This window comes from Phascolarctos cinereus, unplaced genomic scaffold, assembly GCF_003287225.1.
Source record: "Phascolarctos cinereus isolate Bilbo 61053 unplaced genomic scaffold, phaCin_HiC Scaffold_2;HRSCAF=192, whole genome shotgun sequence".
Taxonomy (NCBI): Eukaryota; Metazoa; Chordata; class Mammalia; order Diprotodontia; family Phascolarctidae; genus Phascolarctos; species Phascolarctos cinereus.
In genome coordinates this window covers 268,858,642-268,883,719 of record NW_027555625.1, presented here as the reverse complement: position 1 = coordinate 268,883,719, position 25,078 = coordinate 268,858,642, and the positions used below count along the sequence as shown (strand labels likewise).

Genomic DNA, 25,078 nt, shown 5'->3' with positions numbered 1-25,078 from the left:
TTGGTGTGGTGCATTCTTTAGGATAGAGAACCCATCCCTTTTACCAATCCAGTTCTGCATCTGCTTTTTGTTTTATAATCTTGGACGATCTACCTGGGGCATTGAGAGATTATGTGACACGTCCAAGAATAGGACTTGCCCACTGTCAAATAGTAAGACTTAAACCTCTCTCCCCTATACCAGACTGCCTCTCTAAAGTACCTTTCAGTGCATTTAAAATGTCGTTGTTGTTGTCTTAAAATAGGATTTAGAGTTGGAATGGCTGAGCTCCTCTAATTCCAAATCAATTTCCCCTGCTCTATACTGGTCTCATTAGATTTACAGATGGTGCAGAGGAATTAGTCTGCCCCCCACCCTACACTGAAATTCCCAGCTAGCTGTGCACTTCTCTTAGGCAATGCAGCCACTCAGCTGCTACTGCTCAAGGCAGACTGAGGACCCCGGAGTGCCCTGACCTAAGCGAATTCCTCACACAGTGATCCAGCCTGCTGGGGGGGCAGGGAAGGAGGGAGATCTTGGGCGTCAGCCTCTACCTGGGCCATGTCCAAGGCACTCATGACTGCAGCAAAGCTGAACATGTTGCCCATCGTTCCCCGGAGCTCAGCTGCCAGCTGGATGGTCTTGTGCAGCAGGGCCGCCCGCTCCTCTGTGGAGCCTGTGCAGCCCAGGATGTCCACAGCCAGCATGATGGACATGGTGTGGAACCTGTGAGAGGATGAAAGGAGGTGGGTCAGAGAAGAGGGAGGGGATGACTAGGTCGGGGGTGGGGAGGGCCAGGAAGGGCTACTTGAGCTGGGAATAATTGAGATTGGTCAGCTGAGTACAAGGGGTGGAACTAGGAAAATTAGAAACTCAGGCTCCTAAGATCAAGGGTGGAAAAGGATCTTATAGCTAATGTAGCTCAAACCAATCATTTATAGATAAAGTGAAAACTAGAGGGGTTTCCTAATTGGCCCAAGGTCACGCATGTAAGTGGTACGGCACAGGAACGGAATTCAAACCCAGTGCTCTGGACCCTATACCATGGACGAAGGCCACCTGCTCCTGGCACCTGAAGATACTCTGGGATGTAAATGCTCTCACATGCATATCTTGGGGATGCCAGATCCAGGGATTCCCCATATAAGCCCAACCTCTCCTCTCCCCACCCAGCCTCCGAGGCCCCTTCTCACCGTTCCAGCAGGTCCAGTCGGAGCTGCCGACCGTGGGGGAGTGTTAGAAGCTCCATGCCCGAGCGGACTCCCATGAGCCCTTGCATCTCCTTGGTAACGCCCAGTATCCTAGCAACCTGCCGGGATGCCCAGAGAGCTGATTAATCTCCTCTCATTGGGGAAGGGGGCCAGAAGCAAGGGGTCAGGGGAAGAGGAATCGCTGAATTATAGAACTATAGAAGGTCATCCAGTCCACAGCCTTGATTTCACAGATAAGTTATGGGTGATACAGAGAGTGAAAGGACTTTGCCAAGGTCCCACAACTAGTTAGTGGCAAAGCTGGGGTGTCCCTGTTCAATCACAGGGTCACAGGATTTTGGGCTAGAAGGACCTTAGGGGTTGTCCAATCCAACCCCCTCATTTTGCAAATCAATAAGCTAAGGTTCCAAATGGTTAAGTGACTTGCCTAGGGTTACACGGGTTGTAAGTAGCAGAACCTGGGGAGGAGGGAGGGGGAGGGGAATAAGCCACTTCTCTGAGCAGCCCCCCAGGGGAAAGCTGAAAGGCAGGCTCTGCCGCCTTCTTGCCCCCTTTCAAGCCCGTACCAGACAGTCGACTTTGGTGACGTGCCGGGCTAATGTCTTGGCATCCACATCAGCAAGCAGTTCTTTCACCTTCTTAAGGATGCTCGTCTCTAAGGGTTTGTTGTCCTTGGGAATCAATAGTGACTGGAAGGTGGTGGGGTTGAAGGAAGAAGTCACCTCTATGACAGGCAGTACGAAGCCTCCGCCCTGCTCCCCTTCAGGGGGTCCATTCTCCGGTGCCCGCCCACCCATGGAATGCTGTCCTTCTTCCACTTTCAGCCGTTCTACATAGCTCTTGACCCCACCAAGGCGGGTTGGAGGTTCAGGTGCCATGCGTTCTCGGCTGCCCCTTGTGGGTGGCTGAAGCTGGCAGTAGTGGCCAGAGTCCGGGTCACTGTAGCTGTTGAGGGATGGGGATGGGGAAGCCTGGCGGTAGCTATGACAAGGGGTGGGGTGGACGCTGTTGCTTGGCTCGCTAGGTGGTTTGGTGCCATTTCCTGGGCACAGCTGGGGCTCACTGGAACGGCGGATGACAGGGGAAGCAGGCGTCATCCCAGCGGACGGAATGCCTGGAACATTTACTCGAGTCACTGCAGAGAGATAAGGGAAAAACTCATAGAATCAGAGGATTTGGGACTGGGAGGTATCTTACAGATCAATTAGCCCAATCTTCTTATTTTACAGTTTAGGAAAATGCTTCACACAGGAAATAAGTAGCCAAGTAAGATTTGAATCCAGGTCCTGACTCCAAATCAGTACTCTTTCTACAACGTTAGTTACTAAGGCTGAGAACCTTAGGTACAGACACTGGGATCTAATGCCTTTCCCATCATTTGTTAAACTGACTTTGCTTCACCCCCAGGGTGAGTCCGCCTTCCTCCCCACCAAGGGTGTGGCCAAGCTAAACATTCTTCCTCAGTCTCTGCCATAGAAGAGGGAGGTGCTGATTCAAGTGACTGAGGCCAAGCTTGGCATTACACCCTGAAACCTAGACATTCAGAATATCTAACCTTTGAGTTATTAATGGTGCCCCCAAGAGACTCAGCAGGACTGAAGACCACTCAGCGACTTCATGTTGTTTAGTATTTAAAATAAGAATGATTATTTTGGGAGGCTTGTTTAAGAACAGTAAACAGTATTTGTTGAGTCATGTAATCTTTAAGAGAGGGCTTTGAGAGATAGGCTTAGTGGATAGATCTTAGTGTGGCTGACCTATGAGTTAGGAAGACCTGAATTCAAAACTTGCCTCTAAAACATAAGTAGATGTGTGGTCATGGGGAAATCACTTGACCTTCTGGTTCCCCAGGCAACTAACCCTTTGAAGACTATAAATTACACAGTGGTGGGAGTTTTCCTACTGATAGTTCCTTATAGCAATGAAATCTCAAGTCTGGATAGATGAACTTTCACATATGAGGGTTTTTCAAAAGGGAAGTTTATCTGCTGAATCCTCTTTGCACAAGGCACAGTGTAGTCATCTACAACAAAGTTAGGTAATACGGTTTTGAAAATAAAAATGGAGTGGGTAGGTAGTCAGAAGGCTGCCCTTGGGAATCAGGAAGATTTGGGTTTAGCTGCTGCCTCTGACCCAGAGTGGCTGTGCAGCTCTGTGTCATTCACCTACGCTTTCCTTGCTTGAGTCCAGGGGTGGAGAACCTGGGGCCTGGAGGCCACATGTGGCCCTGTAGGTCCTCAAGTCCTGAATCCAAACTTAAAGTTGAGGACTTGACCTAGAGGCCCCAGGTTCTCCACCCCTGCTCTAGTCAATTAACTCCTTAAGACAAGAAGATTCCAACATGCATTGGTAGAGGAAATTGCTCACCAGGAGCTGCAAACACTGATTAAACCAAGGTTTGGTCCAAAAACAGGCTGCTTCCTTAGTCCCTTGGTCCCCAGGCACATTTCCCACTCCCACCCCCAAGACTTTCCTCCCTTTGCTGGACTCTGAAGGCAAACAATCCCTCCCAAGGCTTCAACAAGGAAAGAGTACATTTTGGAAACCCAAACTTTTCTGCATTGAAAATTACTCACAGGTCCCCTTTGCGTAGGGACCATGTTTCAAGGAGCAGGGTCCCATTCAGTGTGTACCGACTCACAGGCAGTTATGGCCAATAAAAGTGAACAGGCTTGCCATGCAGCCTGAAAAAAAAAGTGCACAATGAAGGACTGCTTGTGTGTAATACACTGGAAATAATAATAATAATAATAGCTAGCATTTATATGGCGCCTACTATGTGCCAGGCATTGTGCTAAAGTGATTTGTAAATATTACCTCATTTGATCCTCACAACAACCCTGGGAGGTGGGTACTATTGTTATTCCCATCTTACAGTTGAGGAAACAGAGGCAGACAGAGGTCAAATGACTTGTCCAGGGTCACTCAGCTAGCAAGTATCTGAGGCCAGATTTGAATTCAGCTCTTCTTGACTCCCGGCCTGGCCCACCATCCACCACAACATGGAGCTACCTCTAGGAACTTTCTTTTTTGAATACCTCTCCCCTTCCTGTGGGCTTCTTATTTATTGATTTAAATTATTTCCACTAGGAGTTTGCTGGTTTGGACGGTGCATACATTCTGTAGTCCTGAGAGAGCTTGAAGAATAAGTCATTTTGTTACATCAGCTATTTTAAGGAAGGTGACATGATGTGAGAGGCAGGTCTAGAGATAGGTCCACCTATTCTCTGACCAAAAGATTCACACAGGACTGAAGCAATAATGACCGTACACACACACACACACACACACACACACACACACACACACACACACACACACCCCCAAGATAACAATTCACAGTCGGAGGCCCAGAGAGGCTATTGGTAGCCAGCTCTCCCTTCTTGTCCCTTCCTGCAGGGCCATACCAGTGCTATAGGCTGGTGATCCAGGGCTCTCAGAGATGGGAGACATGGGGGAGTGCAGGTCTGGGATCTGGTCCATGCTGAGGGCACAGTTGCGGATGGCGTCACGGTGAGGGGGCAGAGACACACTGCAGACCAGAGAAGAGCAGATTACATCCCCTCAGCTCAGTACCTGGCTCACCTGGGTGCCCTCCACTATTGGCTATCCCCACGTGTTGCCCTCTTGTCCTGGACCCCTGCATTACTCTGCCCGACCTTCTCTACCCTGCCTCCATCTTCTGCTCCCCATCCTTCTAGTCCAGGTTTCCTAAACCTAGAATGTCTTCCCTTTCCCACATCCCCTTCCTCTATCCTATGAAGTCTGAACATTGGAGGTTTGAGGTCAGGAGGATGGTTCATTCAGAGACCAGTGAGACCAAGAAGCATGTTTGCAATTGACTCTCCCCCTCCTTAGCGGGGAACCCCTTTCTAGGATCAGGCTGCAAGGTTGCTCCCTGATCGTGTGCCTCAGTTTCTCCTCAGAGTGAAACCTCGTTGACATAATCCCATTATCCCTCCCTTTCTTCCCTTCACTTAACCCTTCACTCACACAACCTCTCTCTCTGAAACTGGCCCAGATAACACAGAGTTTTTAACCCCTGGGTTTGGGATATCTGCCTGGCTGTCTTTGGAGAGCAAAACCAGAGCCCTTCCCCAGGAGGTACGTAGTGAAGAGACCAAATGCACCATCTATGCCTCCTGCTCCAGGGTGGACAGACCTCAACTCCATTCCTTTGGAACGGAGAGAGCTGAGAAGCCGGCAGGGGTGATGAGGAAGCTAAAGGGAGGTGGCCCAGCTCTGAGCTCCTGGAGTCCATCAGGGCCTCCATGCTCTCCAGCACCTGGCTTCATGGCATGCATTGTGGTTCTTGGCACGAGCTTCAGCCTTTGATTCCAGGCCACAAGCATTTCTGCTGCTGCCCACCCAAGATTGATCTAGGCTCAAGCAGCACCAGGCCCTTTCCAACATTCTCAGGCCCAGGATGAAAGGAGGTACCTCCTCACCTAGGGGGCACAGAGAAGAAATGACTTTCTCTCATTCATGTCATGGACTAAGTCCCAATGGGTAAGGATTCTGGGGTTCTCTGATAAACTACAGAAAGGTCTTTGAGAAGAGACCAAGAAAATATATTGGGAAAGAAAAAGGGGGTCCTAGGATCCAGGTGCCTGGGTCCTGTCCACAATAAAGCCTCCTAGGAGAAAGTTATGTCAGTGCCCAGTGTCCTGGGTACTGTTATCCCCTTCCTTAGGGGAAATGGGAGTATGCACAGACTCATGGTGAAGACCCTACTTCCTTCTCCTAGCTCTACCACCAGGTGATAGAGGGTATTGGGAAATCAAGGAGAATCTCATCTTAGCCCAGGTCTAGGCAGACAAGGATCCTCTCTTCCTCAAAGGAACAAGGTAAGCACACTGGTGGGTAGCATAGAGCCACTGAACATAGAATGCCAAGGCTGGAAGGCACCTCAGATATCATCAATTGCTACATTTTACCGAGGGAGAAACTGAGAGGAAGGAGAAGTGATTTGCTGCAGGCCCCTTACCTGGTAGGGCAGCCCTCGCCCCTGGTTATCTTGTCTGCTGTCAGCCCATCGGTCATGGTGACACTCCTCCTCTTCATGTGGCCTCCCTTCTGGCTGGAGGGGCTGGCAGGGCCCCCAGATTTGCTGTGAGTAAGCCCATAACTGGCCTCCAGGTAACGCAGGGGGAAGGTGCGGTTGATGGGACAATAAATAATGGCTCCACTCTGCTCGGACACAGCCTTGCGGCTTCCCACATAATAACGGACCAATGCAGGTACATGGTCAAAGCTCTCTTGTTCAAAGAGGTATTGGATATGGGTATAGTTCTCACTGGCCTTCACCATAACCTTGTTGACCTTGAAGTGCAGGGGCTGGTTGTGCCAGCGACAGGTAAGGACATAGTCACCAAGGCTAGTTAATGAGTCGCGGATGAGGAAGTCACCATTCCGTTGAACCAGGCTCTCTGAGACCTGTGGAGAAACGTATTCAGAAGCCGGTACTTGGGAAAAGGGAAGAGAGGAGAGAAGGGCAGGGTCATGTTGATATCAAGACCCAGGGTACATGGGGCCGAGGAAGTTCACATTCAGAGCCAAGTGTCTGGGTGGGGGTGGGGAGAAGGGAGTCAGACATGTCCACACTCATATCATCATAATCAACATTATTGTCACCACTGCCACCACCATCATCACTACTACTGTTCCCATATCACCAGCATCACTAAATCTTTATCACTGCCACCATCCTCATTATCACTTCTATCAGTCACTTCACCACCTTCACTTCTCCATCATCAGCCTTCTTGTCATTACCTCCATAAGTATGCTTGTCACTATTGTTATTACCATAACCAGTGTTACCACCATTGCCACTGTCCAACCCCATTATTATGCCACTATTATTGCCCACATTGTTATCACCATCATCACCACCAATGACCGTCACCACTACCAAACAGTGTTTGAGCACTTCCCTAGAGAGGGCACTCTTGGGGGCATGCTATATAAAGCAACTGTTTGACTGTTGCTCACACAAACCTCACTCTGCATACACGGAAGTTTTCTTCCTACACTAGGAAGTCTGCACAGATTATATTATTGAATTGTATTTTTCAAGTCCATGAGCAAGTTCTATCTTGTGAGTGTGATATATACCAGGGGACCAGGGCTGCAACAGAAGGCTGGGAGGTAGAAGCATCAGTTACAGAAAGCCCAGCTCCTTCCTCTTTCAGGAACCTATGACCCCAGGCTGTGGGAAAGTCCACACTAATCCTATCCTTCCACACAGCTCTGACAACCACCACATTCAGACTTTCATCTCTTCCCCTGCATCCAGGCAGATGTAAATGCAAGAACCATTTTTAAATCACCAGAAGCTAGGCTCATCTGGGCACAGCTCATTGAGAGCCAGAGCCAGGCCCCAGGCATATGGGCCCCCACTCACCTCTCGGGGAATGCGGCCATGGTACCAGGCGTGGCTTCGGAGGTCAGTGCTACTCAGTTTGAGCTCCTCCTCCAGTTCTTTGTGAAGTTTCTCAGGGGAAGAATCCAATATGTACTTCTCCTTTGAGAACTGGGAAAAGAAAGACAGGGGGTGTTAGCCGCAGATAGGGAATTCCTCACATCCTCCTATCTGATCCCTTTGCAAATGGCTTCCCCCATCCCTGGAGACACTGAGGCCTAGTGTCTGGAAGATGATTTCCCCAATAAGGAGAATCCCTCGATTGTCTCTGGAAAGAGCTTTCCCATACAGAAGGTCATCCTAGGATATAGGCGGGGCAGAAATGAGGATTCACATTTACCAGATGATAAAGCAGAAGCCCAAGGAAAGAAAGGGATTTCCCAAGGTCACATGGAGAGTTAGTGGGAGAGCCAGGATTTTCCAAAACCAGAGCTCCTGACTGTAAGCCAGCCCTCTTCTCACTACATCTATATGCCTTTTCTTTCTCTCCAGTTATTACAATTTGACACCTGATGCCCTGGTCCTCCCTCCTTCCGCTTTTCCTGCCACAGGTGTGAACTTCGACAGGTTATTCTTGGCTTTTCCATCCCCAGTGGGCTGGAGGCTGACGGAATCCTGGAGAGACCTAGGGCCTGGGAGAATAGCACCAGGAGGGAGGGAGATGAGGGGTTGCTTATTTCCCTTATCAGGATAGGACAGGAAGAAAAGCAGCTGCCTTGACTTAGCTTGGAGGGAGGATGCAAAAGAAATTTCTATCTTGAAATCTTCCCCTGTCCAGCCTCTATCTTGGTCATTGCTTTAAGCAACTCCATTCCAAAATTCAAGACCCAGAGAACTAAGGGAGACAATATGTGTCAGTGCAAATGAGCTTTTGACAGGGTCTGTTCTACAGATGGGCTTTATCACCTTATGTCACAGATCCACTCTGAACCTTAGCTTGTCCCAGCTCTGACATTCTGAGTGAAGAGTTTGAAGACAGACAGACCCAGCCCATGCAGACTACAGCTGAAAAGATCTCCCTAAAGCTTAGGGTAGGGGAACACCTTTGTTCCTATCACCTCCTTGTCCTTAGGGGTCCTTACATTAAACCCAGAGGGTTTATGCCCCTAGAGTCTAGGGGAGGAGGGGATGCTGGAGGCCTGACTGGATGGAAAGAGGAGAGTCCCCGGTGCTGCATCCGCTCTCTGCCCCGTCATTGGCCAGAGATGATCTCACTGCTTCCCAGCTTGCTGGTGTGTGATTGGTTGGGGCCTCAGGGATGCTGTTGTCAGCTGGATGGGGGCCAGTCATTCATGCAGGGCTCAGGGATGAGCGTGTGTGAGAGAGAGAGGGGGAAACAGGGAAAGGGAGAAATGATCAGGTCTCTGTCTCCCTGAAAGAGGCTGGAGCCTAAATGGTAAAGTGAAGGGAAGATGGCAAAGCAATGACTGGGGGTATGTGACTAGTCTCCTCCTGTCTAGCCCCCCTTTTCCACTTGGTTTCTTTTTTAACCCTTCCCGTGCCTCAGTTTCCCAACCCTATGGAAGCCTAACACATCCAAGATTGATGCTCATCCAGGGAGACTGAGGTCCTCCCCCTCCCCTGGCTCCTTGGCTCTTGGTTAACTCTTTCATGCTAGGATCTAGTCCCATACCTGCACTAGCCAGACTGGGTTCAGAGATCCCTGCCTCAGATGTGACAGTGCTTGCTGGGGCAACAGTCCAAACCCAACCCCTACTCCTACCCCAGGCAATTCTCCAAAGGGCAGGTAAGTGGTTTGCACTTAAGCACCAGCCCAGTCCCAAGCCCCATTGCTTTTTCTCACCAGCTCTCCTGCCCCCAGCATGGCCACAGGACAGAAACCAGAGATCAGAGCCTTCTGGATACAATGGGAACACTTCCCTCCTTCCCTACTGTACTCTCTTTCCCCAAGTTTGAAGGGGCTCAGAGCTTCAGATTGGCTGTAGAGGGGAAGGGGCTACGGTAGAAGGGAACTCCTTCTGGGCATCAAGGGCCACTTGGCAGGAGACAGTGACCCCATTGCCTCCCTCTGACCCATAGAACTCTAGTTCTGCAGGATGAGCTGGCACCGGGGGAGGCACAGACCGGTTTCCTGAAACCAGAATTGGAGATGGGGCTGCTCCCTCCAGATCCTCCATCCACAGGGGAAAGGGGTGGGGGAGGCAGAAGGAATGGAGAGTGTTCCCCCTGTCACCCACAAGTGACAAGGACATTGAGCTTGGTGATGGGGGTCAGTGAGAGAGCAGCACCCTCTCCTTTCTGGATGGGGGCAGATCCTCCCGTTCCCTCACCTTGCGGCAGACCAGCCAGCCCCGCAGTAGGTTCACCCACCCAACCCCTTACACACCAAGTGGGCAGCACCCATTTGTCTCTTCTGACCCCAAACATGCAGCCAATAGACAAGAGGGGTCCCCTATCAGCCACAAGCCTCACAACACATACTAAGAATGACATGGTCCCCTGCCTACCACCGCTGTCCCCTTATAGAAACAACCCTGAGGTGTCCTCAGCTGCCTCGGCTCCTAGACAACTGGCCCCTGGTCCAGGATATTACTCAACCTGACCCCTTGAAGCCCTGAGGCAAAGGGCATCCTCTTGCCTCCCTCCCACCAGCCGTCGACCCCTCACCTGCACGAAGGAGCCCCGGTAGAAGCAGCATGCCGCCGCTGACAGGGCACTCCACAGGCTGCAGCGCTCCGTCATCGCTGGCCGCTCTGGGCTCTGGGCCCGGGGGCAGCAGGAGCCCAAGGACTCACTTGGGGTTAGCAAGGTGGTAGGGGGCTGGCGCACTGATAGTGTCTGAGCTGGGCTGGGACCAGGGCTGAGGCCACCAGCAGCCGCTCAGCTTGGGTCTGTGCCTCTTCCTCAATTACCTCATCTCCTTGTTAGGGGAGGAGCAGGGAGGTGGGGGGAGGGAGGGAGGGGCGGGGAGACCCCACCCCCCTAGCCAGCCAGGGAGAGGGGAGGGGGCTATTGTTCCTCCCTCAGCCTGCCTCCAGACTCGCCCCCTCCTCCCTCTCCTCTCTTACATCCCCCTTCCTTTTTCTCCTTCCCGGAGTGCTGGCCAGCTCCATCCCGGGTCTCCTAGGCTCTGCAGTCATGCCCCTAGGAGGAATTACCATGTGGGGAGGGCTCTGGGGGAGCTGACGAGAGAACCCCCTAAGAGAACTTTATAGTGGGGTCTTGGAGGGAGAACGGCTAAGGGCATTTCGTGCTCTATTTGTCGGGGGGGGGGGCGTAGCGCTAAAGATTCCCCTACATAAACACACTCCTAGCCTTGAACATCTTATTGAAGGAGTGAGTTCAGAATCAATCAACTGTAATGAATTTTTTTTTAAAAAAAAATCCTATTTGCATTAAAAGAATAAATTAAGGGACTCTGCCTTACAAAGGGACTCACAATAGGCCTTTTATACAGAATTTTAGAATATTAGAAGCATAGAATTTTAGAATTCTGGAACTAAGTAAAGGTCACTTAGTAAACCTCCCTTTTAGTGTGATTTTAATTTTTATTATTATTATTAATAATAATAATTTTATTTGAGCTTCCTTTCAGTGCAGTAACCCTTCAATAACAAGTGATGTTTGACAGAAGTTACAGTGAAAAGAATGTTGGATTTGGAGTCAGTCAGTCAATAAACATTTATTAAGCACCTACTATATTCTAGACACTGTGCTAAGTGCTAGGGATACAAAAAAAAAAAAGAAGACAATCCCTGCTGTCAAGGGACAAGTCAAAGGGTCTGGGATTCATATCCTGCCATTTCACTGCCCATGTGACCTTGGGCAAGTCATCTGCCCTCCTTTAGGCCTCAGTTTCCCCATCTGTAAAAATGATGGGGTTTGACTAGATGATGTCTAAAGTCACTTCCAGCTCCAAACCTATGATCCCATTACCTCCAGTACTACCCAGTGAGGCTGCCCATTTCCACTGCTGGACAGCTCTAATTGTCCTTCCCTCTCCTGAGCTGAAATCTGCCTCCCTGTAACTTCTGCCTTGGTTTTTCTTCTGGCCTGTGTTTTCTCTCCCATGTGATGAAGCTATCTCCCTCTTCCAGATTATTGCTCATATGTCTTCCAGACTCTTCATCATCCTGTCATCTCTCCTCCTTCAATTCATCTTAAGTATAAGGAACAGTTGGCAGGTGGTGAAAGGAGCTAACAAGGCTGGAAGTCAGGAGATCTGGGTTCTAATCTCAGCTCTGAGATTTCATAAAAAGGTCATAAATCTAGAGCCAGAAGGGACCTCGACTAACATCCCTCACTTTATATATCAGAAAACTGAGGCCCAGGGAGCTTAAGGTCATACAGGGAATCTCAGAGGCCGGACTGTTCTGTAGGGCTGGTGTTCTTCCCACTGTTCTATGGTTCTATGTTTTCTCAAGTCTTCTCTGAGGCTTCATACTGGAAAGGGGTAACCCACTACTCTAAGACCTATACAACTTCCTCCAGCCCCGCCCTACTACTAGCCCTTTCCTCACTTTCAGATGATGGAAAAAGGGAAAGAAAGACAATGGAGTACTCACCTTCACATAGTCCCCTCCTGACTCCAGACCAGTATGGACACTGCAAAGAACAGAGGAAAGCGAGTGCTCCCAACCATCGCCACTTGTGCATCCACCCAGACCCCACCAAGCTGTCTCAGTCAGAGGACCCCTCTGAAGTATTTGTTCGGCACACAATAGCACTTAACAAATGCTTGTTGATTGAAGGATTGGTGAGCAAGGAGAGGGGCTAAGGATGGTAAGGGCTAAGATATCTCCCTCTGTAGCCAGGACTATATCTGGGCTACTAAACAGATACATTCTGAACCTTTCTCAGTAACCTCTCTTGAAACAGGGGTGTAATGGCACCAAGCTGGGTGTCAAGACACCTGGGTGTTAGTCCTGCCTTTGTGATGACTCTAAAATCTCATGACTCTATTCATATGCTATTTGACTTTGGGCCAGTCTCCATCCTTTTCTGGACCTAGTCCCCCTTCCCCATGTATGAACTGAGGGAGATGGCCTGGTTCACAGCTACATTCCCTTTCTGCTCTATCATTTAATGATTCAAGTTACCACTCCCCACCATGAGTAGCAACAGAAAGTCCTTCCCAACCTTGGAACCCAATTCTTCATCCTATAGTTTAGCCACAGACAGTCATCTAAGGTAGACAGAGGAATGTTCTGCATGGTTCCACATCCCCTCTTTAGGGTATATGGCAGGGAGATAGAATGAAGCATTCCCTTACCTCTCCAACCCCACCCTGTTTTTCCCGGGTGAGGTGGTTCATCCTACAGTTTCCGGCCATTCAGGTCCGGATATCCTTCCACTTCTGGGAACAGGGAGGGCCTGGGACATCGGGATCGAACAAGTGTTTCCTCTGGCTTTTCCTGCCTAGGTTCCTCCCACCTAGGGCCTGGTGGCTCAAGAGCAAAGCCCTGAGGAGTTCAAGAAGGCAGAAGGGCAGACAGGGCCAAGAAACAGCTGTTGAGTCTGAGGGTCAAGGCCCCATGAGGCTGTAGAATGAGTCCGAGGCGGACAGAAGGGGCAGAAGCACGAACGCTGGGCTGCATCCTGCAAGGAAACCTGCTTCCAGGCTCAGCTTGATTACTCACTGGCCTTGAGATAATGAGCAAGTCCCTTCCCCTCACTAGGCCTCAGTTTCCAAGTCTTTAAAAAGAGAAGGATGACTCCAAGGCCTCCTTTTGCTCAAATACAAATATGATCTATCCAGATTAATTCAGTTGCTGTATTTTCACTTGATTCTTCTCCAGCATTATCAAATCCAGTAATAAAAAAAAATCATGTTTTAAAAAATCAGCTCCATTAATTAAGCATAGTAATTATTTAAAAGAGCTGGCTCCATTCATCTATTTTTATATTTTTATTTTGTATACTCACAAGGTGCTCAATTATTCAACAATAGCAAAGGTTGAGATAAATCAGTTCAATTAATTATTTGATTAATCAGCATTAATTACATTGATTGATCACATGAGCCAATCTATTTTGATTATTAATGCTTGCTAATTCCCTCGTTAGCTGAAATAACCATGCTGATAAGTAGTTTTAATAACCCATTTCCCCCTTTGCAGAGAGCTCATGGCACTTTTCAATCTGATGTTTCTCCTTCAGCTTTTAGAGTGAGATGACTCTCTGCGTGGATGAGAAGGGAAAAATGGAGGCCTGAAAGGGAGAAAGAAAGAACCAGCCCCAATTCCTTCAGCAAGTTAGCCGCTGACCTGGGAAGAAGGAGACAATGAAAAGAGCGGATCTTCCTGTCCTCGTTCTATCTGGACTTACGCCAAGGGGTGTCAAGGGGTGGCCACTTCCTGTCCTCGTCCCCAGTCTTTGAGTAAAAGGGTCACTAGAGTATCTAGAAGGTTCTTAAGACTCAGGGATGTCATCCAAGAATTAGTGAAGGGGAGAGACCAGAGTCTTCTGTGAATAGCCCAGATGAGATCTTCCTTTTGGTGAAAGAAAGAATCCCAGAAACTCCAGGTTTCTCCTAGTGCCCATCTGCCACATTCTGGGTGGTCATCACATCTGAAATGGTCATCAAGTAGCTTTCCAGAAAGAAAAGCCAGAAGGGAGATCTTCTCTTGGAAAGTCTGATGCCTCATTCATTCATTCGTGCATTCATTCATTCATCTGAGCATTGTAGAGTATGTGCCACTTTCATGTTGAAGAAGCTTCTGGGCTGGTATTTATCACGCTGGCTATTCCCTTTTACTTGGACACTCACCGACTATCCACGGGAGAACCCCGTAGCAAAGAAAACAAGGGGAGCTTTTCTGAGGCAGCCTAGTGTGGCCCTAGGAATCTGGGTGACTTCTGCATCTCTGTGTTATGCCAGGAGGTCCTGTGTTGTGTGAGTGTGTGTCTGCAGTTGTGTTCCCAACTACACCGGGAGCTGTGGGCTTGGCCATAGAGTGTGTCTCAAGGTCGGAGACAACTAGGTCTGTCACAGCACCGGCTCAGCTCTTCCTCATTCTCTCCAATGTGTCTGTACCAGACGTCATGGGGCCTTTGTATTTGGGAGTTTGTAGGGACCTTTGTAGTTTGGGGGATTGACAGTTGAGAAGTTCAGTCTCACCATCACCAGGGAGACCTGATGCTGGACTCATCCCCAGCCAAGGGAAGCTGAATTCCATGAGAAGAGGAATTGTTGTTTGTTTCTTTGTAGCTGCAGCACCTAGCATAGTGCCTGGTACATAGCAGTCACCTATCAACAATGCTGATTGGCTGATAAAGAGAGAGGAAGCTCAGTTTTTCCCCATGTGGCTGGCTTCCCTGTGAGGTCAGAGAAACACAGAGGCGAGGCATTTTTGTGTTCCTTGCTCAGCACCACCTGACCTTTTTCTGACTACCATGACCCTTAGACCTGAATCCTTCCCAGAGAACAGCGACCTCTCACAATCGTTGCTACCCATACAGATCCCAGTCTCTCAGCATCACAGGAGGCTGGGAGAGGATATCAATAATAAATACCTTAGTCTGTCCAGCACTCTGAAGTTTGCCAGGCACTTTGGCACCCATTATTTCATTTGACCTAACAAAGATCCCTTGAGGTCAACAGAGCAAGTGTTACTCTTCCCACATAATAGATGAGGACAGTGAGGCCCAGAGAAGTACCAACTGCATTTTTAAAGCTCTTGGAGCCAAGCCAGATGGGATCTGGGAGATGGCATGGGCATGGAGGACTAATGACCACAGAAATCAGAGATGGAAGGCAGCCCCTACATGGGCAGGGACGTCCTTCCATCATATGCCCCTGGTTTTCCATCAGGGGCCAACATGTAAACTTTGGTATTGGAGGTTACCCACCCATTTTAAAGATGGGGAAAGTAAGGCCCAGAGATCTGAAGTAATGTTCCCAAGGACACATAAATGGCAGAGCTGAGGCTCAAAGAGTAATAACTGGCATTTATTGAGTGCTTTCAAATTTGCAAAGCACTTTACATAGATGATCACATTTAAGCCTGCCAATATCCCTGAAAGGCAGAGGGGTCAAACACATGCCCACAGGCTACGTATGGCCCACAACACTTTCCAGCCAGCCTGAACCAAATTAAAATGTAATTGGGAAGTAGTTAACAAAATAAATAAAAATACAATAGAACACAGATAATATTACATTTTAAAACTAATATGCACCTTCAAGGATCCTTATATATGGATTAGTGGCCCTGCTTGCTATTCGAGTTTGACACCACTGCTATATGGTATGATATCCCCATTTTACAGATGGGGATACTGAAGCTCAGAGAATATGCAGCTTGCCTGGAGTTAAAAAGCTGGTAAGGTTTGGAGGTAGGATTTGAACTCAGATCTTCTTGACTCCAAATCTATCCCTCTACCCACCACTACTTTACGTTGTTCTCCTGACTGTCAGGTCAATGCTCCCTTTCTTTATCCAATGGATTAAGATTTCAGGCAGGGCCAATCTCTTGGAGCCTGCATCAACTCCAAATCCCATGGGAGAGGGGAGATGGGTCTGGATGTAGCAGTAGCCAAAGCAGCGTGAGTGTGTGTCTGTGTGTTTTGAAGGTGTGTGTGGGGGTGCAGATTGTAGGGTAATCTGCCGTACTAGGAATAAGGAGAAAGCTGGCCAAGACTTGGTCTCTTGAGGCTGAGATCCATGTCACCCGCTTAAGTGGTTCTAAGTGGAGACAGGGATATAGGAAACCTGAATGCCAAGGAATCTGACTCCAGAGTCCTCCAAGCAAGACAACTCCTCCCCACTCCCCAGCCCCAGCCCTGAAGATTCCCACAGTCAGAGCTGTCTGAGGGTCTCAGGGATTGTGAGAAAGCTGAGGAGGGAGCTAAGGCAGGATGCTGGGAGCAGGAGGGCAGCTGGCTGGGGAGGCGAGGAGGGAGGGGGGTGGCCTTCCAGTTGACAGGCCCCAGCCGTCATGCCCCTGAGTCCTGGGCTGGGGGTTGAGGCAAAGAGGGCTGCCTTCTGGAACATCCACCCCCACCCCAACACTCACAGCCTGGGGACAGGACGGCTGGAAATATACCCTCCTCTTCAGTCTCACCCCCCTCCCCAAAAGCTGGTAATCGCTAACAGATGCCCTATTACTGACGTCATCCCAAGAGACCAAGAGGGTCGGGACTGTGGGACTCCTGGGGGCTGGGGAATTCTTGGACAGGAATCAACATTCCAAATAGCAATGAGGGAGGGGGAACCAGAACTCCCCCTGCCCCCAACCCTCCATCCTCCTGAGGTGGGAGCTGTAGTTCAGACTCTGGACCTCTTCTAAGGGGCCAGCTAGGGTTGGACACAATAGACCAGGGAATGAATGACCAGGTCCCATTCATTTTCACCACACTACTGATGACCCTGAGCATGACCCTGCCCTTCCGTAGGTCCCCAGTCTCCCTTTTAGTTCAAGCAGGTCACCCATCCCAGCCTAGGAGGGAATATGGGGAGTAAATTATGTCATGGGCACCTTTGATGAAGCCCACGGATCCCTTCTCTGAATAATGTCTTTAAATGCATAGAATAAAAGTTGTAAGATTACAAAGAAAATAAATTGTACAGAAATAAAGATGTCATTTTTTTCCTATCTAAGTTCATAGACTCCCCGAAATCTGTCTGTGGATACCAGGTGAAAGGCTCCTGGTCTAGACCAGGGGTGGGGAACCTGAGGCCTTGAGGCCACATGTGGCCCTCTAGGTCCTCAAGTGTGGCCCTTTGACTGAATCCAAACTTCATAGAACAAATCCTTTTATTAAGTCTAGACTCTGGGCTATACTTTGAGATCTCTAGCATAATAGAATGGTCACTGGATAAGGATCACAAGTCAAGGGTTCAAGTCCTAGTTCTATCAGTGACTTGCTGTGTGACCTTGGGTGAGTTACCACCCCTCTCTGGGTCTCAGTTCCCATCTCTGTATGGGAGAGTTCTTCCAGCTCTGGCATTCTAAAATCTAAATACTTTTCTTAAAGGATACCCAGTACCTGTTCCTGTTGCCCTCCCTGCCAAGAGGGAAAGGAATACTTCTCCTGGGCATCCTCAGCTTCAGTGATTCCTTAAAGGGATGACCAGAACCTAGTTTTATTTGGAGGCTTCCCTCCCCCTCCTCACTGGGTGACCTCAGCAGCAGGTTCCGCTGGGACATTCATGGAGAGGGATAGGGAGGAAGTTCTGAAGCCCTCACCTCTTCACCTTCCTTCCTCCCCTCCCAGGGGCAGCCTGGGCCTAGGGAGGGGAGGGGGGAATGCAGAGGGATAAGGCCAGGATGGAGAAGGCTGATGTAAAATGGGAAGAATATTGGATTTGGAGACAGAAGGTGGGTACCACCACTGACTATCTCTGTCTGACCTCGGTCCGGTGCCCTCCTTTTTCTGTGCCTCAGTTTTTCCTTCTCAGAGGGTGGTGGTCTTGAGCACCAAGTGTAAATCCTGTGATCTGCCCTGGGGACCTCGACTCAGACACCAGGCAGGATCTGACTCACTGGACCAGGAGGGATGAATACCTGGGTCCCATTCCCTCCACACCCGAGTCTGAGACTGGGCCCTGAGGGTCTCAGAACCAGGAGATCTATTCTGGGCAAGACTCACTGGATTTTAAAATTCAAAGGGACCTAAGAATCATCTAATCGAAGATGAAGCATGTTGAGGCGGTGGGGATGGGGGTAAGGGGAGACTGAGGCCTCGTGAAATGCTATCAGAAATGTCAGGGGGGCAGCTAAGTGGCACAATGGATAGAGCACCAGCCCTGGATTCTGGAGGACCTGAGTTCAAATCCAGCCTCAGACACATAACACTTACTAGCTGTGTGACCCTGGGCAAGTCACTTAACCCCATTGCCTAGCCCAAAAAAAAAAATGTCAGAGAGCCCAGGGTGCTTCCTAAGGCCAGGACTCCAGAGACCATGGCCCTCAGATCCTATTCTAAGGCCTTGGTCTCCAGCTTTCTGTGCTATGCAGGTTTCCCCAAGTTCACCAACAGGAAACTAAAGTGGGTTTGCTGTTTTCAACACTCTTGGGACTGATGAGATCTTGGCACAGGGCTAGGAAGTGGAGGAGGAAATGAGGACCTGGGCAGGGGCCTGAGAAACGGACAACCCAGGGGCGCAGGACCCGGGCAGTCCTGTGATGTAGTCCTGCCGATCCTTCGCTACATGCCCCGTTGCTGGAAGAAGGGGTGCTCCAAATTACTCAGAAGCCTCTCCTCTGCAAGAGTGAATGCCTGAGACCTTTCAAGCTGGCAGTGGGCTGTGGCCTCTTAGACAATCAAAAGGAGAGGTGTCTGGTATATCTAGACTCTTGGGGCAGATGTGGGCATATCTGGATGCCCGGTTCTCTTGTCCACGATTGTCCCCTTACTATTCTCTTCCTCCAGTGTGACCTTGGGTAAGCTACTTCTCCTTTCTGGGCCTCAGTTTCCCCATCTCTAAAATGAGCAGGTTGGTCCCATTGATCCCAAATGGCCTGTCCAGCTTGCTTCAGCATTGTACCTTAAATCTGAGTCCGGCCGATTCCGTGATGCAGAGGAGCCGGTTCTCTCCTGCTGCCCCATTACCTATCACTCCCAGCCGGGCCCAGCTTACTCACCCTCTGTGGCCCGTGGTGTGGTACCGCCTGCCCACTTCTGTCATCTGGCTCTTTCGGTTTCTGGCTCTCCAGCTCCAGCCAGAGAAACCTTCTAGCCCCTCTGCTCCAGTCCCTCTCTCCCAGGCGACTGAGCAGCTGGGCTGAACTTTGGAGGCTGGGCTGGAGCTAGGAAGCCCTCCCCTCCAGCTGTCCTGCCCACAGTTCCTCCCCCTCACCTCCTCCCAGCTCTTGGAACGCTGGGATGTTGGCTACTGACAGCTGAAGCCTGAGAAGAGGAGGAAATGGTCAGCCCCCTCGGACCCTCCTCCCCATCCCCCAGTCTAAGGGGGCCTGCGTGTGACGGGATTAGGGCAGGAATCACAGAGTACTACAGAAAGCCCTGGATGTAGAGCTCAGGTGCTACGTGACCTTGGCCGTCCCTTTCCCTCTCTAGGCCTCAATTTCATCCTCTATCAAATGAGGAGGCCCAATACGATGGCTACTAAGGCCCTTCCCATTTCTCACATTCTATGAAATCCTACCTCCTCAGTGAAGCCCACCCTGATTACCTTGTTATACTCTGCACATCTCTTTTACGTGTTATGTTGTATTCCCCATTAGAAAGTATACTCCTTGAAAGCAGGAACTATTTGTTTTTTTTACTTTTTTCATATTCCCAGGACAATGCTTGGCATGTAGTAAATATTTAATAAATGCTTGGTGAGTGACTGACCAAATGAACGAATGACATGCCCTCACCTGAACTCTCTAAGCACAAACAGTACCACTCACTGGACCCTTAGCAGACATTGCTGGCCCTGCTAGTTTTCCTGCTCCTACAAGACTGGGAGCTCCATGAAGGAAGGAGCCACTTCTTATTTATCATCCTCACCCTCCCCACCCCACTCCCACCCCCACCCCTCAACAATGCACACGTTAGCTGCTCAAGGAATATTTGGTAAATGAATAGCGTTCCCAGAATTCCTTCTGCCTGGCCTCCTCCTACCAAGGCCACATGTGGCCCTCTAGGCCCTTTGACTGAATCCAAACTTCACAGAACAAATCCCCTGAAGCAGCAGACAGGTCTGTGGACTCGGAACTCCAAGGTTAGCGTTCCCTCCATTACACTGAGCTGTCTCTCACAGGTCCAACAACGGCATCTCTAAGGGGTAGATCTACCTTCCTCCTGCCTACATTCTTTCCAGAAGGGCACCTACCTTTCCGATGGAGTATCCATCAGGGCTTTCTCTCTGGGAGCTTCTCCCACAGGCTGTCCAGCCTTCAATTCCATGCCCATGTGCTGTGCTCTTAGGGAGCCCTCCAAGGGTCCCAGGGGACAGAGGGCAACATTTCCACCGGGAGTACCCGCTTCCTCTTCTGTTGGGGAGTCTGAGACTGGGATGTCAGGCAATTCCCGGGACGCTGGGTCAGGGGCCGGAGCTGGGACTTGGGGCAGCTCCCGGGACATCAGACTAGGGGCTGGGGAGCCCTCCTCCTTGCAGGACTGCTGTTCCTGCCGACAAGGACTGCCTTTCTTAGCGCCGGGCCGAGGCATGGTCCCCATGTGGCTGTACATGTCACTGGACCGGGCATAAGCCCCGGGGCTCTTGGGTACAGTGCCCATATCATCTTGTGTGTTCTCAAAGGCATCCGGCTGCAGGCTGCGCTGGCTATTTACCGGTGCAGAGGATCGACGGAAGGTGAAAGTCCTGGGAAGGTTAGAAAGACTTCCGAAGGCCTTAAACTTGAAGAACTCTGGTCAAAGTGAATGAACAAGAAACAGAGGTTTCAGTGTCTGATATGTAGGCATCTATAATAATAACTAGCCTGGGGGGCAGCTAGGTGGTGCAGTGGATAGAGCACCAACCCTGGATTTGGGAGGACCTGAGTTCAAATCCGGCCTCAGACACAACACTTACTAGCTATGTGACCCTAGGCAAGTCACTTAACCCCATTGCCTAGCCAAAAAATAAATAAATAAATTTTAAAAAATTAAAAAAAGATAATAGCTAGCCTGTATATAAGTATCTCCAGAGCACTGTACGTAAGAGCGCTGAACCTGGAGTCAGTAGGACATAGGCTCAAAATCCACCTCAGACACTTACTAGCTGTGTGATCCTAGGCAAGTCACTTAACCTCTGTCTGCCTCAGTTTCCTATCTATAAAATGGGGATAATAGTAGCACCTCTTCCAGTTTTCTCTAACATTCTACTTTAAATTCCATTCCTGTTGGTTTTGTAACACATAGGAGCCTAATAATAGTACCTACCTTCCAAGGTTGTAGGTGATGACAAAATGAGATATTTGTAAAATTCTATATAAAGGCTAGCTATCACATAGAGTTTCAAAGACTGCAAAGCACTTTATAAGCATTATCTTATTTGAGCCTTACAGCTCTATGAGGTAGATACTGTTATTGTCCCCATTTTACAGAGGAGGAAATAGAGGCTGGGTGTCCAGGGTCACATAGCTAAGAAAGTGTCTGAGGCAGGATTTGAACTCAGATCTTCCTGACTTCAGGTCCAATACTCTAACCACAACGCCACCTATCTCAACATCAAGTTATGATGAAAATGTCAGTACACAACCCTGATAACTAATGGTCCTATCCCCGTTCTAGGAAATGTTCACCAGGGGAAAAGAGAGTGGGGAACATGAGTGTAGGCTAAAAACCTCTGTGTGTGTGGGGGGGGATTTGTGTGTGAGCGGCTTGTAAGTGTATGTGTGTTGGGGGGAGTGTTTAGCATCTTTGTGTGGGAGGCTGTATAACTGGCTATGAGTGAGCAAGACGGTTTTGAGGGTGTGTGTAGGCATGCCTAAATGTGCATCCACTCACGAATATGAAGATTGCCTTTCTCCCTTTCCTGCTATTGGGGGCCCCTCAGGCTCCGCCCAGGCCACTAACACCCAGCAACCCCTGCTCTGGGGTGATAACATCTCCCCACATCCTGGGGTATGTGAGTACAGACCTCTGGCTCCCAGGCTGTCCCTCTTCACAACCACATCACTAAATCTAGGCCAGAGGCAAGCTCCTCATTTTCTGCTTCCTTTCCCTCCCTAGAGCACCAAGAATTACCCAAGCTGACCAGTTCTCACAGGCCTCCATACCCCCAGCTCTGGCCTTCCAAATCTTTAGCAAGGGATGACACTGGCCAGACCACACCCTGAGTCCAAAAACCATAATAAACCAAATACACACACACATACACACACAAACACACACACACACACTCCTCACACTCATTGCAATCTACACTCAATCAAGCCAACACAGAATCTCAGGCGTTCAACAGTTGGGAGGAAATGAAAGAGCCCTGGACCAAGAAGATTGCTATTTGACCTTCAGTAATCACTTCTCTCTGGGGCTCAGTTTCCCTCATCTGTAAAACAGGTCTGTCTTGCCTCCTTCACCAGGTTACCATGTGGATTAATTCAATTCCATTTGTCAAACATTTATCTGTACATGAGACCATATGCTAGGTGCTGAGGATACAAAAACAGAAAAGGAAATCCTTGCCCTCACAGAGCTTACTTTCTGCTGAGAGAATGTGACAGGCAATAACAGAGATAAATAAATGGATGGAAAGAGTGCTAATAGCTGGAGAGAATCAAGAAAGGCTTCCCAGAGGAAGTGGCAGACCATTGGGACCTTGAAGGAAGGCAATGTTTATGAGAAGCATCGGGAAAGTGAAGAGCTCTATGGAGGGGGTGAAGAGTGATTTGGGGGGGGAATAGCAAAGTGAGGGAGGGGTAATTAACCCAGTGGAGGCCAGACTGTCCCAGTAAGGCTACAGGGAAGTGGGAAGAAGGGTCTCTGACCTTCTCCCCACCGCAAACACACACACACACACACACTCACGCACGCACATCAATCAGATTACCACCAGGCTGAAGATTCAGTTGCTGTTATCTTTTCCAGCCAGATCCGGTGGGGAGGCTGGCCCTGTGAAACTGATGGTCCTGTCTATCATAGAGGAAGCTAGGCATCTACGACCTTTCAGAGGCTCACTATACACAAGGCCAGGGATGGGAGAGGTCATCCACCATGGGGGAGGGGGAGGGAATGCTGGGAAGGCACTCGCTACCTGGGATCAATCAATCAGTCAACAAGCTTTTAAGTGCCTACTGTGTGCCAGGGGTTACAAAGAAAGGCAAACACAAAAATCCACAGTCTGGTGGGGGAGAGACACTATGCAAAACACTTATGCACAAACAAGATGTGTACAGGACAAGCTGGAAATAATCAACAAAGGAAAGGCACTGGCTTAAAATGAAGTGGGATGGGGAAAAGCTTCTTGAAGAAGGTGTGATTTTACCTGGGACTTGAAGGAAGCCAAGGAAGCCAGGAACCTATCACCCCTCTCAGAGAGAGTCCCCTCCACTACCTTACAATAAGGCCGCTACATCCTCTGTAATCCTCTACCCCTACCCCACATCTCCTACATATTTTATAAGGTCAAGGTCAAAGGCCACTTTCTCTCTGAAACTTTCCCGGAGCACTCCCACCAGAATCAGGGAGCTTCCTCCTCTGAGCTCTCAAAGCCCATTTGCTTTGGAAGGCATGGACTTGGCTATTATTATTATTGCTTTGGTGGTGGTGGTGGTGGTTACCTTTCTTGTGGCATCTCCCAGGTGTAGCTGGTTAGTTGTGGATATGTCCTCCCTCCCCTGGGAGCAGGGACCAAGACTTAGCAATTTGTATATCCCCAACAAAACTTGGCACAATGCTGGGCACAGAGCAGACACTCAGAGTATGGCTAGTAAACTGAACTGAAATTCAATCAACCAACTATTATTTACTGAGCAAGTAAATAATACTGCCAGCAAGGCATCGTATCAGGGCCCCTTGAAATAGAGATGAAACAGGCTACATCCTTGCTTTCAAGGAGTTTACAGTCGAGCTGAAAAGCTTACAACAGAATTCTCCTCAAATCTGGCTCCTGGCTACCAGGAGCTATCCACTATCTCTCCATTCTGCCTCAGTAGTTCCCAACTCTGCTGTCCCTGCACAGTACAGTCAAAAGCAAAATAGCTTCTTAGCTAAAGGACCTGGGTTCAAGTTCTACCAGTTATTATCAGTGTGAGCTTGGATAAGTCACTTAACCTGAGTTTCCTCATCTGCAAAAGGAGGGAATTAGATCAGATGGACTCAGTGATCCTTCCAGTTCTAGATCTAGGCTCCTGTGACCTGGGCCATGAGGCAGCCGGCTAGACAGCCACCTCCGTGTGTTCCAGGAGGGAGGGAAGCAGACATCATGCAAACAACTATAGGGGAAACCCATGGTAGTATTTGGAACTGAATGAACACGCTCTAACTCCCCCTCCCTGGACACCAAAAATGGGGAATGAGAAAGACCCCAACACTCACTGAATTTTTTCCCCGTCTTCTTGGGAGCCTCAGTCATTTTGGAAGGCCAAGAAGAGCCGGAGAGATGAGCAGAAGCCTCTCTTGAATGTCTTCACATCAGCTCGTGGGAACACCCCGACTCGGGCCAGCCCCTTCCCCTTTTTCTCCCCGTCCCCTCTCTGGTTCTCTCACTTTCTCAGCTCGCTTCCTCTGTGTATTTTTAAACAGAGTGAAACTCCCACAGCTCCACCCTCCTCACCCTCTCAGCAGGGGGAGGGGGGAGGGGAGTTAGACCTTTCCTCCAGCCCCTGGCCCCTGCTTGCCTCCCCCGGGCAGCCTCCTCGGCTTGGGCCAGCAGAAGGGGAGGGAGCAGAAGAAGAGACCGCAGCATCCTCAGGGCCTGGAAAGGACCCAGGAGTAACCACAGGGTCTGGGAACCTGGCTTTGGCATCCTTAGCCATAACAGCTCGCCTGGTCCTGCTCTGGGGGGCGGGGAAGGGGTGGAGTGTCCAACCCCTGGGAAGAGGAGGAGGGGGCTCCTCAAATGTCCCCCAATACTCATGGGAATTCATGGGAAAAGACCAGACTG

General features: G+C 49.7%; 1 protein-coding gene across 4 annotated transcripts in view; it reads right to left on the bottom strand.

Annotated features, from left to right (window-relative positions):
- SH2D3C (SH2 domain containing 3C) overlaps window positions 1-24,679 on the bottom strand; it is a 28,635-nt gene extending 3,956 nt beyond the window's left edge. The window contains exons 1-9 of one of the 4 annotated variants that reach the window (XM_020965553.1): window positions 24,511-24,679; window positions 20,360-20,897; window positions 12,141-12,180; window positions 7,597-7,725; window positions 6,178-6,626; window positions 4,598-4,722; window positions 1,757-2,325; window positions 1,173-1,288; window positions 534-705 (exon numbers count right to left, since the gene is read on the bottom strand). In XM_020965553.1, coding sequence (XP_020821212.1) covers window positions 534-705; window positions 1,173-1,288; window positions 1,757-2,325; window positions 4,598-4,722; window positions 6,178-6,626; window positions 7,597-7,725; window positions 12,141-12,180; window positions 20,360-20,897; window positions 24,511-24,547 — 2,175 coding nt within the window. In that variant the 5' untranslated portion in view covers window positions 24,548-24,679. Of the gene's footprint in view, window positions 1-533; window positions 706-1,172; window positions 1,289-1,756; window positions 2,326-4,597; window positions 4,723-6,177; window positions 6,627-7,596; window positions 7,726-10,242; window positions 10,496-12,140; window positions 12,181-17,565; window positions 17,817-19,163; window positions 19,979-20,359; window positions 20,898-24,510 lie in introns of those variants that run through there. The other 3 variants (XM_020965554.2, XM_020965556.2, XM_020965555.2) reach the window with 3 other exon arrangements.
- Between the last annotated feature and the right edge of the window lie 399 nt (window positions 24,680-25,078).